Here is a 14,823-nt window from a genome sequence, read left to right on the forward strand (position 1 = left end):
CCAGGTGTCCTTCCTCCTAACTCATCATGCAGATTGAGATTAAATTAAGCTGCGTATAGCACCGCCTTAGCAGGCTTAAGAATAACTAAGACCCCTATCGGTAAATCTCATTCCTTTCTGCTCACAACACAGGCAGTCCCATGGTCCCAGGCAGCTGAAGCCCTCACTGGCAACTCTCTCACCCTACTGCCTTAATCAACCTTTGTCTCTGTCTCTCTCCCTCCCTTCCTCCCTCCTCATTCCCACCTCTGCACCTCAGCTCTTGTCACTTCTCTGTTCATAATGTTTTCACACATTCTCCCTCTCAGACTCTGACCCCAGGCCTGGCTCAAGCCCCTCCTTCCTCAGAAAGACTTCCCCCACAGCAGTGACACTCCTGGACAGTGCCTTTGACTCTGTATCACCCTACAGCTTTCTCTAATTTCTTCATGACTTTGTTGCAGTCTTTGCCCTTGCTAGACAAGTCACTAAGTATTTCCAAGCTCAGTTTCCATCTCTGTAAAATGGGAAGGATGATAGTACCTGCCCTACAGGACAACTTTTTTTTCCAAACAATATTTCTCTCTGTTGCTCAGGCTATGCAGTGGTACAATCATGGCTCACTGTAGCCTGGAACTCTTGGGCTCAAGTGATCCTCCCACCTCAGCCTCCCGAGTAGCTAGGACCACAGGTGAACACCACCACACCCGGCTAATTTTTAAAATTGTTTATAGAGACAAGTTCTCCCTATGTTGCCCAGGCTGGTCTCGAACTCCCCACAGGGCAATTCTGAGGACTAACTGTGATAATGCAATCTAATGCCAAGTTCTCACTTTACAGCAGCAGGCTGCACTTAGCAAATGCCAGCCAAAACTTCCACTAGAACCGAGTCAGAGACAGGTACATGGCAGGTGCTTGGGTAACTTTTTGGCTTGACAACAAAACTACCAGAGCTCCCTGGAAACAAGACTCCTCAGAGAAAGCATGCCTGCACATCCATCTACCGCTGTTCTGTGGCCTAGGAAGACAGAGCTCCAGTGTGGCCGGGACATTCCTGCCTGGTGTAGATACGATCTGAAAATCTAAATTTCTGAACAAAAAGAAAGGTCTGTAAAATGAGTCCCTAAGGGGAAAAAAATGTAAAAAGGAGTGATATTTTCTGGGCCTTTAACTAAATCTTGATTTCTTGGTTTAGCAAGATGACTACCCTGAAGCTTCAGAGGGAAACTAAAATGTATTGGGCAGGGTGCTTCCCAAGCTCAATTTCAGTTCTCGCAAGTACATGACAAGGTCTTCATTAGCTCTGTTTTAGAGCTGAGGAGAGCCAAGGGTCAAACAGACTATATGTCTTGCCCCAAACCACATAGCAGAGTCGGGAGTCAAGGTCAAGTCCACCCAGCACCAAAACCATGTGCTTTCTATTCCATCAGCAGAAAATGCCAGGCAGATGCCACATGGCTAGGTACTTAGTACCGGGCAATGTTCTGTGTCTCTGCCACTCCCACCCCACAGCTTCCCAGAGGAAGCCCACACTTACCAGATAGACCTCTGAGCCTCCAATGTTTTATGTGAAAGAAACAGTCACTGCATCCCCTCAAAAGTATTTAACAACTGCATGCTTCTATACTTCACACATCCCCCTAAATTCTTTTAAAACAAAAACTGGATTGTTTTTGTCTAAGTTTCAAAAACTTCTTGTTAGATTTCTTCCCCCAAAATGTGTATTAACCAGCTTTTTCACAGGCGTTTTTTGCCATTACCAAGATGTCTATAGTAGACTGCATCCGGCAGCTGATAAATATCATAGTTCATGCCCCACAAGGGTTATAGCTGCGCCTCTGTTCTACTCTATGGCTGGTTCCTGAAGCCTCCTGCACTTTACTCCAGTGATTTCGAGCTCTCAGAGCCCAAAGCAGGGTGTGCAGTCCCTTCTTAACCCTTTAATACATGACTCCATAGATCTGCTTTTTAATATTCCCACGCTCTTCCCAGGGAAGGAAATCACAACCCACAAATGAGAAGGCCATTCAGGAATGCATCTTTACCTCAAATCCCTTTGTGAAAATCTTTGATACTTGGCCTTAAAATGTATTTAGAGGAAACTCATACTGTAAATTCTGGAGATTCTCAGAAGGATCTGAAGGTTCTAAAGACTTCCAACAAAATTTACATCTTCAACTTCATGGAAATGTGGTCCCTTAGGCACAAATTAATGCGAAACTCTTTAATAAGCACATTCTTCATTCTCTACCCATCCTCCACCCCATTCCCACTGTTTTAAATCTTCTAAAATTAGTAACAGCAGCCACTATTTATTAAGAACCAGTGAGTGCAGACATGAAGCCAAGAACTTCACATACGCTGTCTCATTGAATCCTCCCAAGTAATTCCTGAGAAATCAGAGGCTTATGGGTTATATAAGTTACTTCAGGTCACCCAGCAAGCTTGGCAGCCAGGATTCAAACTCGAAGCCGACACTAATGTACTCCCTCGAATCCTTACACAATGCCACATTAGTCAGAAAATATTTTCTTCCCTCCTGAAATTAGTACCTCTCCATGCAATATCCTGCAGATAACACCAGAGCAGAACCCAGAAGGCCCTCTCTGCTAGGTCACCCATGTTTTTGCCACAACAGTGACAGGAAACAGAAAAGGTGGAAAAACATGGAGATTCAGAACAAAGCAGTCACTTCTGACCTCTTTCTTCCTATCAGAGGTCAGAAGAGCAGTCCCTGGAACAAACAATCTGGAGTCAGTTTCCCATTCACATCTTTCCATGCCTGATGGGGAAGAAACAGCTGGCATGACAAGTCTCAACGAGGACTAGAAGACTGACATAGGCCCCGTGTCCGTGATAATTAACCACCGCCTGCTTTCGGCATCTCCCTCCTCACCTCTCAGTCCGATCAGTGAGTCATGAAATGAGGACAAGGCTCCAGGGAGGTTCATGCCACAGCTGCATAGCCATGAACCAGAAATGACAACAGACACAGGTGTTTAGTCATTTTCTTTCCCTGTGGGCTCTCCTCTCCCACACATCACAAGCATATCTCCCCAGCCAAGGGAAGCGTTAGGCTTGTGCCACAACAGAGTATGAATCTGGCATGTTCATCTGAGCCAGCACAACTCACCACTTTAAAAAGCACAAACCCGTCCATCACTGGAATGTGTATGAAGCCGCAAAATGTTTTACCTTTGCTGAACTTTCGAACTGAAATAGTTCATTACACTTGAGAGCGTAGCTGGCCTAACAAACCCAGTTTTCCCCCACTCACTTCATGAGGCCCATATTTTAAAAAAACATTATTAATGATCAAGTGATTCCAAACAGAATCTGCCTGCCAAGATTTATTTGGCAAAGGAAATTTACTCTATTTCTTGAAACACAGCGATTAAAAATTAGATCCAATCTTCTTTTTGCTAAACTTTTCACCTACCCACTTAAGAGAAAAATCACAACTCTATGCAAAACCAGCATGGTTAAGATGAAATCTCAGCCCCCAGTTTTCTAATGCACTCACCCTCGGTGTTGGAACCTATGTTGTCTTCCAGTCCCACCTCGTATGTCCCTTGACTTATGGGTGTAGTGTGACCTGAAGCAGGGTAATTTCGAAGAACAATTTCTTTTTCAGGATGAGCTGAGGGAACATCCATTTCCGAAGGCACTGGCCCTCCATCTGGGTAGGGCTGGATGCTTCCATTTTCGGGGTACGGTGGTGGGGTTTCCCAGGAAGGAGCCAGTGAATCTCTGTCTACCTCTGGTGGAGCTGGGCTTCTGGTCCCTCTCTCGTCCCAGGGCGCAACTTGGCCTTTTAAATCTGGGCCCTCTACCTCTCCCAGAGATGTTCCTTCTTTGGTGTGAGGGTCCAAGGTGGAAGATTCTGTTTCAGGATAGAATGGCCAATAAGTAGGTGTTGGATGCAAGGGGGAGGACAGATCAGAATCTGGAGGGGAGGTCCTACCCTCTAAAGGCTTTGTATCCACTTTGGACTGGAAGGAAACATCAATGCTGCTGTGGCCATTCAATGCCTCCTCTGGTTCACCTGGAAGATATTCGGCTTCCTCCTCATTCATATCGTAGTAATCCAAATTGTCCTCATTATAGTCACTTTCCAGGGCTGTAGCATGGCTGAAGGAACGTCCCAGGGGAACATAAGAGCGGGCAGCGGAAAGGTCTCCTCCAACTGCGGCTGGCCTGACATTGTCCAACGGGGAAGTGCTGCCGATATGGAAAGCCCACACTCCAGGGATCCCCAGATTGCTTAGTCTAAATAAAAAGGAAACAGTCATTGTAACAAATGTAACAAAAGTGTCCATTCACCCACCTTCCTAGAAGGTGAACAACTTATTTTAAAACAGAAAGACAGCTGGGCATGGTGGCTCACACTTATAATCCCAGCACTTTGCAAGGCCAAAGTAGGAGAATGACTTAAGCCCAAGAGTTTAAGACCAGTCTAGGCAACAGAGTGAGACCCTGCCTCTACAAAATACTTTTCTAAAAAAATTAGCCAGGCATGATGCCACACGCCTGTGCTTCCAGCTACTCAGGAGGCTGAGGCAGGAGGGTCACTTGAGCCCAGCAGTTCCAGGTTACAGTGGGCTTTGGTTGCAACCACTGCACCCCAGCCTGTGTGGCAGAGTGAGACCCTGTCTCAAAAAAACAAAAAACCTGAAAGGCTATTAAGATCAGGTTCAGTTTTCACTGGTATATAAAACCAAATAAAAGCAGACTTACATGGTAACTAAAGGGATCATACTGGACTTTTGATGTGAACTACCTTTTATTTAATATTATGTTTCAAAGCTGTATGCCACAGAATGCCAGATCCTCAAATTATCAATCTGCTCCACAATCCAAATGGTTTATCTAAAATCTGGCTATTTGAAAATAAACAAGGAATGTAGGAATGTTTCATCCTTCCTCCACTTGTCTGGAAACTTATAACACATTTAAAAAATGTATGCTTAAAACTCTACCAAGTACTGACACCCAAATGACTACTACATACTTTCAAGAGTTGGTGATGCCCCTTCCCTGTGCCAAGTGTTTCACATTCTTCAATACAATCTGCAAGTTAGAGGTGATCATATTCAATTTTATAGAGGAGAAAATAGGTTTTAAAAGGCTAGCTGATCTTCTGAAGGTCACATGACAAACAATTGGATCCGAATTCAGTTAACACCAAAGCCCATGCTCTACACATCTATGTTATATTATGACAGAAAACCATACCACACGCTGCAGTCAATAAGCATCTGAATTATCATTACTCTACAGAAGAGTAAAGACATTGCATTGTTTATTCACTTGAACTGATCAATTCGCTAATCCACAAAGAATGGTGAGTCAATGTAAAAAATTTCAAATAAATACAAATGCCAAAACCTAAAAAATTTGTTTTTGCACTGAAAAAGTTAAGGAGCAAATAAGAAAGTAGCTTAGAGATCTTTTAAAGACTTCTGGAAACAGCTCTCTCGTTTTCTCCATGAGAAAAGAACAGGAACTCCATTCAGTTTCCAAATATCCCAATAACCCATTATTTTAGAGTCAATAATATACCCTAAAAAGAACAACTACGTATGATTTCTAAAAATATGGGAAAACTTGAGTGAACAAGAGTCTGGCTAGGTTGAATATGCCAGTTTGTATACTCCTCTGATATTTGCACAAAACACTATGCTCAAATTCTCCCAAGCAATGGAATTTCCTCAGAAGTCAGTGAGGAATAAGAGTCAATGGCTAATAAGATAATAAAAACTTCACTGAATTGTATAAGAACAAAAGATCTTCCTTCATTTGGGTGGGTACTCATCATGTTCATGTGGATTTCTATAGTAACAATATTTTTCAGTCCAATTTGAAAATGTCTTTCTCTTGTGTGTGTGTTTGTGTGTGTGTACGTGTGTATGTATTACATATATGCTGTGGTTACTGTTGTGGTAAATTTAGGGAAAGAAGCATAGAAAGAAAAACTGATTTTGTGTGCAATATGCTATACATATTTGTTAAGTTCATAAGAATTAATGTTGGTGTTTATTGGCAAGCAAATAAGGAAAACCAAAGACAGTAAGAGAAAATCCTGAAGTTCTGAGGATATTGAGTTTATTATCGCATTAGAGGTGGTGCAACTATGAAATTTCTTCTTGAAATTACAAACAGAAACTATAAAATCTTCAAAGAGTGGAAAAATACAGATTATGGCCGATAAAAGCTAAATAAAATAACCTTCTAATTATATATAAATCACTATCCTGGGTTTTGTCATTATGCATGATGGAAAAGTAACAATTTGAGTTTATTTTAAAATCCAAGGTCATTTGGAAAGCTTAGTAATAGAAAGAACTTAATTTATTTCTAGAAAGCAAAATGGGGTTACAAAATGGGATGACAATGCCTTCCTCCCTGGGTTGTTAGGAGAATTAAGGGAGAAAACCACATTAAAATGCCTAGCACTGGCCAGGTACGGTGGTTCATGCCTGTAATCCCAGCATTTTAGGAAGTCAAAGTGGGCGGATCACCTGAGGTTAGGAGTTCAAGACCAGCCTGGCCAACATGGTGAAACCCCATCTCTACTAGAAATACAAAAAAAATAGCCAGGTGTGATGGTGTGTGCCTGTAATCCCAGCTACTCGGGAGGCTAAGGCAGAAGAAAAGCTTGAACCCAGGAGGCAGAGGTTGCAGTGAACTGAGGTTATGCCACTGCACTCCAGCCTGGATGACATAACAAGACTCTATCTCAAAAAAATAAATAAATAAAATGCCTATCACTGGCCCTAAATATCATAAATACTTATTAACTACTGTCTTGTCTTCCAGAAGATGGAAAAGTATGATTTCAAAATATACACGTGTGAATTCATATTTAAATTTGCAGAGGAAGAGTATGACAAACATTATGAACTATATAATTTATGACCTTTGAGCTCACAGTTGTGAGACAAATTTGAGGAAGAAAACAACTGACTAGGAAAATAACTTTACTCTTAATTACTTATTTATTTAGAGGTAGGGTCTCCCTCTGTCACCCAGGCTGGAGCATAGTGGTGTGATCATGGCTCACTGTAGCCTCAACCCCCTGGGCTCAAGTGATCTTCCCACTTCAGCCTCCCAAGTAGCTGGGTCTACGGGTGCATACCACCATGTCCAGCTAATTTTTTTAATTTTTAGTAGAGATTAGGTCTTGCTATGTTGCCCAGGCTGGCCTTGAATGCCTGAGCTCAAGCAATCCTCCCCCCTTGGCCTCCCAAAGGGCTGGGATTAGAATCACCTTGCCCAGCCTAACTTTACCCTTGAGAGATGCATACTAAGGCATTTAGCAATGAACTGGCATGATGTTTGTGACTTACTTTAAAACATTTAAACAGGCCGGGTGTGATGGCTTACACCCATAATCCCTGCACTTTGGGAGGCTGAGGCAGGTGGATCACCTGAGGTCGGGAGTTTTAGACCAGCCTGGCCAACATGATGAAACCCAGTCTCTACTAAAAATATAAAAATTAGCCAGGTGTGGTAGTGGGCGCCTGTAATCCCAGCTACTGGGAGGCTGAGGCAGAAGAATCGCTTGAACCCAGGAGGCGGAGGTTGCAATGAGCACAAGATCACGCCACTACACTCCAGCCTGGGCGACAAGAGTGAAACTCCATCTCAAAAAAAAAAAAAAAAGAAAGAAAGAAAGAAAAAAATGTAAACAAACAAAAAAATGAATATGGCAAAATGTTTACAATGTATAAATCTAGGTGATGGGCATTTGGGTGTTCATTTAGTTATTCTCTCCACTTTTCTGTATATTTTTGAAAATTTAAATAATGAAAAGTAAAATAGAAGATTATATTGAAGGACATTTCTATAATTTTGATGTACAGAAGTTCTTCCTAAGAATAACACCAAGATCCAAAATCAGAAAGGAAAAGACCAGTAACTTCGGCAATCTGAAATGTACAACTTCCAAATCATATGCCCTTTCTCAGCAATTCCACTTTTAAGAATTTATTTTAGGGAGAAATGAGAATGTGAGCAATGTTTATTATGCTGTTTACTGCAATGATATTTAGGACAAGAAAAATCAGAAATATGTGAAATGTTCATTAATAAGCTGTCTTTATACACATATGACATAATGTTTTGTAGCCTTAAAATGGTAATATAGACAGACATCTGACTAAAAGACCCCTATAAGAAGTGATTAATGTGAAAACACCACTTATATAGCAAAAGAACCATTTTGGTTTTAAAAGTTTTGTATATACCTAAATTCTAGAAGGACCATTAGCACTTGTTATCACTTGAAGTAGTGATCATGGGTAACTTTTACTTTTATTTCACATTATTCTGCATTGCTTGTACTTTATTATTTGTATTAAGCAGGGATTACACTAAAGAAAAATATGTGAGTCATTTGGCCCCATATCTTACTCTGCTTTTGCCAAGCAATTCAGAGATTTCTGGGAAGTATCAAAGATAAAAATGAGGGAAGGCATGAAAGGGGGTAAGTGGAAATGCCGTCTGTGTGTTTGTGTGTCACACGTGATTGTGGGTGTTAGTTCCAGGAGACCTTTACGGTTCTGCTCAGGGAACACAACTGCTTTTTCCCACAGGCCTTTTGGCCCCACTGTCTCCTGTCTCCTGTGTAGATGCCAACACTTACCCAGGGCTCTGTAACTGTTGATCTATTTGTCTATCAACCCTAACAGGGTACAAGCTGCTGGTGTGCAGGACCAGTGTCTTAGAAATCTTTGTATTCCATGAGCTTGGCCATTGTGACCTCTGTATAATGCCCGAGGAATAATAAATCTATGAGCTCCCAAGTAGAAGAGGAGGGTGGAACCAGAGGAGGGAGAGTAAGGAACTGAATTTGCTCCAGTGTCCAGACTAAGCGGCAGCCTAGATGGAGCCCTAAAGATGCCCAATGTGGATCATAAGGATGGGAAAGGAAACAAGGACTCAGCAAAAGATAAAATAAGTAGTTCAGCGCTCCAGATTTGAGCTTGGATTTTGGCTTTGCCACTTAACTTTGAGATCATAGGCAATTTATTTGACTTCCCTAGGCTCCTCTGTAAAATTGGGAAAATAGTAGTACTAACCTACAATTCTTGTGAGTTTTAATTAAGATAACATCTGGAAAGTGTTTAGCATGATGCTTGGCAAACAGTAAGTTTTCAATAAATGTCAGCTCTGAGTAAGCAAATCTGGCTATAGTGGTCTCTTTTTGGTAGCCGAGCAGAGTGGATGGCATGCTAAAAGTGTAAGGTGTTTCTATACCTACCCAGGATTGATTTAATGAAGCCAAGAAGCAGTTAAGGGAGGCCAGGAAGTAACCAATGTATTCTGTCTGGCTTCTGTATTCAGGAAACAAATAAAAGCAAGGGCACCCCTACCCACCTCTCCACATGCCCTCCAAAAAACCCTGAAGTCAATAAATATCCTACTGGCACTATCTGTACTGGCAAAATGCAGAAGAGTTTATTATTGCACTAGCTAAGTAAGCCCTCTGGATCATTCATTCATTCATCCATCTACTTATTAAATGCCCATTATGGGCAGACACTGATGAGTCTAAAGAATGGGTTCAATTCACATTAGGTAATACAGCCAGAGAGACATCCTCAGACTTCTGGAAACCTATAAATCTTAGTTATTTTTCCTGCAAATTACATTACTCAATTTAATGTTTAACAGTATCTGTCCAAAAGACTAAATCACAATGTTTCCTCCTGTGAAATGATTAATCTGGAAAACCTCAAACTGGGCAGTTTATGACTAGATATTTTTATGTGGTTCCAAGAGCAATGTTTTTCATAGCAAGCCTCAGTGGCTCTACAAATATACACACATACTGTTCTGTTTCCAGTATCTATACCCAATAGAGCAGGCAAAATAAAGGACCTTTTATGTTTTGGTGAACTTGATCCTTCCAGGGTTTAATCTAGTTCCTTGGTTTTGACTTGATGCCTTACTTAGAAGCCACCAATATGTTATTTAATGGTCTTATGGTCACTTGTGTTCAGGTGCTTCCTAAAAGTCCTTATATTCAAATAGGAAAGGGCTTCAGCTCAATGTTACTTACTGATAGAGATTTTTCACAGACTGTTCAGTGCTAGTCAAGCTGAAATATGGTCCTTCTGACTTCAGATCATCAGCCTCCCCTCGGCAGAAGCCCACCCGAGCTGGAAGCTGAAGCTGGACATTGTAAGACTCTTTGGGGCGGGTTCCAAGGAACTGCAGGCCGTTGGCAGGATAAAGAAAGAGGGCGTAGCTATCAGACCGATCAGATGCCAAAACTGCCTGGAAAGTGTTCAGCTGTGAGAAAAAAAAAAAAAGAGAGAGAGAGAGAGAGAAACATCCTGTAAAAAACAAATAAAAGAAGAAAGAAACAGAATGCAAGCAAAGCATCATAAAGTGCAAAGAATTTTCCCCTTTTTCAGGATTCCTCCAAATTGTTTTTAAACATAATCTTCTTTAAAATTTCCTCTTCAAGTTACTAATATAATTTCATAAGCAATATTATTTATTATTTCAAATATCATTTGTCAATTTAGATTAATAGTTGAAATATGCATTGGTAAAACATAGGTTAAAAAATATATACTTTTTAAGGTTTCAAACTTCTCTCATCCAAACTCTTTCAGAGCTAAGAGCAATCAGCAAAATTAACTTGTCCATCCTGCAGTCACCGCCCTAGTTTATAACCCTAGGCACTCAGCATCTCTCATTTGCATCATTCATTCATTCATTCATCCATTTATTAAATGCCCACTATGGGCAGGCACTGTGTTAGGCACTAGTTGGTCAAAAGGCCTCCTTACTGTCTCACAGCCTCACTCTCTTTCCTCTTCCATCTACCCTTTCATACGAGCATCAGCGTTATCCTCATTTCACAGATGAGAAAAAGACACAGAGGCTAACAGGTCTTCCTCAGGTCAGGTGGCAAGTATGTGGTGGTGGGCCAGCCAGCTCTCGAGCCCGCACCCTGGACACCCTAACCCTTCCTCAACATGCCATTCAAGGTGAGTTGTAACCTGGCTGCATACGTCCCTCCCAGGCTCAATTCCACTGCATCTTTGACAGACTATTTAAGAGTCCCCATTTGTACCATGTCCTTGGATGCTTCCACACTTTGCTCATGGTTCCCTGTGCCTAGAAACCCTCCTAACCTTCAAATGCTGCCACTCAGAGGTGTTTGTGATTCCCTATAGAATAATTCCTGTTCTCTGAACCTCTGTAACACCTTTATGGGCATCTCTAGTGAGCATTCACCTCATTATGCTTGGTTAGTTGTTTATATGTTTGTAAACACCACTCATTTATTCATTCATACACTAATTCAAACAGCCAAGTGTCTACTTAAGCACCAGACATTATGCTTGATGCTGAGGATGCGAAGGAGCAAAAGACAGACTTTGCCCAGGAGAGTCGCATGGTGTAGGACTGGGAAACAGCCATGGTTGAAATTGTAGGAGAGTCACTGGAGAAGGTGGTAGAGGCCACAGAGCCGGGGTGTGTATCCAGGACCTCAGGGTGGAGGTTGGGAGGTGTCACAGAGGCAGCCGGTGAATGTTATAAACACTGCAGGAGCCAACACAGACCAGAAAGGGACCAGGAGCCTGAATCAGCTGCCAATTCAACACCCAGGTCCTTATAGGATCACTCCTTAACATTCTGTTTACCCTCCTATTTTCAACAAGATGAGATTTTTGCCTTTACCTTCATTCAGTGACCTCTCCTCCTAAAGATCTGCCAACAGTGCTTGATTCTCAAAAAGCTGTTATGTTTAGGCCTCTGAAACTCTCTCTCTCTCACTAAATCACACTACTTTTACAATTTAGTAAGGAACTGAGAAGGTATTTTTAAAACACAACTTACTTCATAAATAATGTGACTCTGAGAAATATTATTTACTGGTAAGTATCATTACCTCTCCATTCTGCTAGACAGACAAACTCGGGCACAGAGAAGAACATCACATTTCACTGAAGGAAACAGCAAGGAAGGAATGGGCTCTTCCCTTTGTTCTATCCCACAGTTGTTCTAGCTCTTTTCTAATGTTAATTTTTCCTTTCAATGTTTAATTTCAAAATAGGGTTTTGAGGTTTTGCTAATAGGATAAAGAAACATAGATGTAACACACTTTTCAAGAGAAAATAAAATGCAATCAGCCGTTCTTTTAGTTCTCTAACCCAGAAAAAACAACATCTTGCTTTGCTTCTTTCATTCATTCAATTCACAAAGTAACAGGGTGCCTAGTATATTTGTTATTGTTCCAGTTGTTGATTGTTCATCAGCAAAGCTTGACTTTTCCAAAAACAAAAAGCAAGAAATGTTTTTAGAGCTTCTCAATGCTAGGAAGCCACAACTACTGCCAAATATAAACAAAGGCTGTTCTGCCTCATGTCTATCCATAAGATAGTCCACGTCATCAACTAATGTGGACTCAATAACTTCAGAGTTGTACATTAATCAGAATAAAGAAAAATCAACTAGGGAAAGAAAAGTACTAGAGGAAGGAAAAAAAAACCCATTTCAAAAAGCTAAGCTTTCAAAGCTCCTGGCATTGATCTCCCATAATAAATGTGAGATAGGAGAGAATCCTGGTTCTAAATTTAGAGAAATTCCATAAGATAAGGAGGTTGTAGAGACTGTGAAGAATCGAAGGGAATGTGGAAGAGGGGAAGAGAGTAGTAAACAGAGCTGTGAAGAGGAGAGTCTGACTTTTTGCTGTGAACTCTGGGCATTTAGCACTTTATTTTTATTCGTTCATTCAGCCAACCAGCCAACAAATTCATTTCAATTAAAATTGACTCAACATCTTCTATATACTGTCCTTGAGATGAGCACTCATTATGGGTGGCAAGTATTTAATTTCTTTGTCTCCACCAAAATAGGCAAATATCAGAAGAAGGAAACAACTTCCTTTTAAGTAGAATTTATGATCCCAAAGTACATGCCAAAAGAGTTTGGCTGTTTAAAAGCCACCCACACACTAAATGATCACTTGTAAAGTTCTCGGTCAGTTCTACAAAATTCTACATCTAATTGCTAAAGAGCCCACTTCATGAAGTCTTGAAGGGCCCCCACTCTCAAAAAACTCCTTGACTGGCTTCCAAACAGGAAAGGTCCTCACATTCCTAGATACAAGCCTCTGCGAGAGCCGCACAGGCTCTGTCTCCAAAGAGAAGCCCTCAGATGGGCTGCCAAACCTGACAAACGAGTCACTGGTTCCCAGCTCCCCCAGGATCCCAGAGAGGAGAGAGGGGCCTCCATGAGCAGAGGAGCAGCACAGAGAGGATCAGGGTGAGTGGCTGCAGGCCCTGTTATCAGAAAGAGAGAAAAGCCAGAGCCCTCTGCAGAAACCAGAGCCTGACTGGTACAGGACAGGACAGTCCTAGGTACAGGACATCCCAATCAATGTTGAAGTGACACTCATCAGAGCCAGGCTGATGCATACAACATACACCCCTCTAAGAATTTCTAATTTTTGCAATTCATTTAATTAACTGCAGTTATCTGGCCAAAAATCAGAATAGTGACATCCTTTTCTTCAAGAGGCTTGCCTATAGAGGCTTATCAAAATGAAAATGAAAATGAAGAATTAGGGTGACTCTTATAGGAGTCACAAAGTTCTCTTTGTCATCTTCCTCAGGGCCACATGTCCTCTAGAGCTGTAGGATCATTGGGTCTGGCCTCCAGTGTTTGCTGTGAACACTAACCTCCATTCCTTAGTGTAGTTCTTCATCTCCCACTGCCAGTAGGACACTGTCACATGTGGGACTGTCCCTCATTTATTTTACTGCACTAAATCCTACAGATCCTGCCAAAAATTCAAAGATAAGTGCTGAGTGCTATCACATTCCTAATACTATATCCTTCCTGATACTCTTCGGCAAAACGTCAGCATTTCTAATTTCCATATATGGTTCAGCATTAACCAATTTCCATATATGTCTCTATTCTCTTCATCTTCACAGTGATATCTCAGACTCAGGCTGAACTCTCTTGGATAGGCTGTAGACCTCCCCTCTTCTAAACCTTGTCTCCAGAAGTCAAAAAGCTACGATAAAATCCTGCTTTTACCTCTCATTTTCTCTGTGAAATCCAACGACTTCCACCAATGACTATCAACCTTTGAACCAAGTCAACATGTCTCAGTCCCCACTCACGTGGAGGCCTCCATTGGGCAATGTCTTAATTTGTCTTCTGTTGCTTACGACAAAATACTTGAAATTGGGTAATTTACAAAGAAAAGAAATTTATTTCTTACAATTATGGAGGCTGAGAAGTCCAAAGTTGAGAGGTCACATCTGGTGAGGGCCTTCTGGCTAGTGGTGACTGCAGGGTGCCAGAGTACTTAGGGTATCACATGGCGACAAAGCTGAGTGTGCTAATGTGCTAGCTCAGGTCTCAATTCCTCTTCTTATAAAGCAACCAGCCCCACTCCATGATAATCCAGTAATCCATGAATGAATAAATTAATCCATTCATGAGGGCAGAGCCCTCATGACCCAGTCACCTTTCAAAGGCCCCACCTCTCAATACTGTCACATTGAGGATTAAATTTCAACATGATTTTCAGAGGGGACAAATATTCAACCGTAGTGGGCAACCTTCCACTCATCTGTCTTATGTTACTGCCTGTGACTCCTTCATCCATTTCTCTGGCCCCTTTGCTAATAGATTGCTCTCTCAACCTTCTCCTGGGTCATGTTCTAGCTCAGAACAATCTCTCTTGCTACCTCATTCTCAATATCCATTCTTTTTAGCCCTTTCAACCTGACTTAAATTCCAGATAAACAAAACACTCCCCACACTACAGAGATCTATATAACTCGGCTGTCTCTAACCCCATCC

At 41.6% G+C, this 14,823-nt stretch overlaps 1 protein-coding gene across 2 annotated transcripts in view; it reads right to left on the bottom strand.

Moving 5' to 3' along the window:
- The window catches only part of NID2 (nidogen 2), a 63,354-nt gene that overhangs the window by 44,979 nt on the left and 3,552 nt on the right, over positions 1-14,823 (bottom strand). For both annotated transcript variants that reach the window (XM_030810535.1, XM_030810524.1), the window contains exons 3-5: positions 10,046-10,278; positions 3,944-4,248; positions 3,503-3,862 (exon numbers count right to left, since the gene is read on the bottom strand). In XM_030810535.1, the coding sequence (XP_030666395.1) occupies positions 3,503-3,862; positions 3,944-4,248; positions 10,046-10,278 (898 nt within the window). The remainder of the gene's footprint in view (positions 1-3,502; positions 3,863-3,943; positions 4,249-10,045; positions 10,279-14,823) is intronic.

This window comes from Nomascus leucogenys, chromosome 1a, assembly GCF_006542625.1.
Source record: "Nomascus leucogenys isolate Asia chromosome 1a, Asia_NLE_v1, whole genome shotgun sequence".
NCBI classification, from domain to species: domain Eukaryota; kingdom Metazoa; phylum Chordata; class Mammalia; order Primates; family Hylobatidae; genus Nomascus; species Nomascus leucogenys.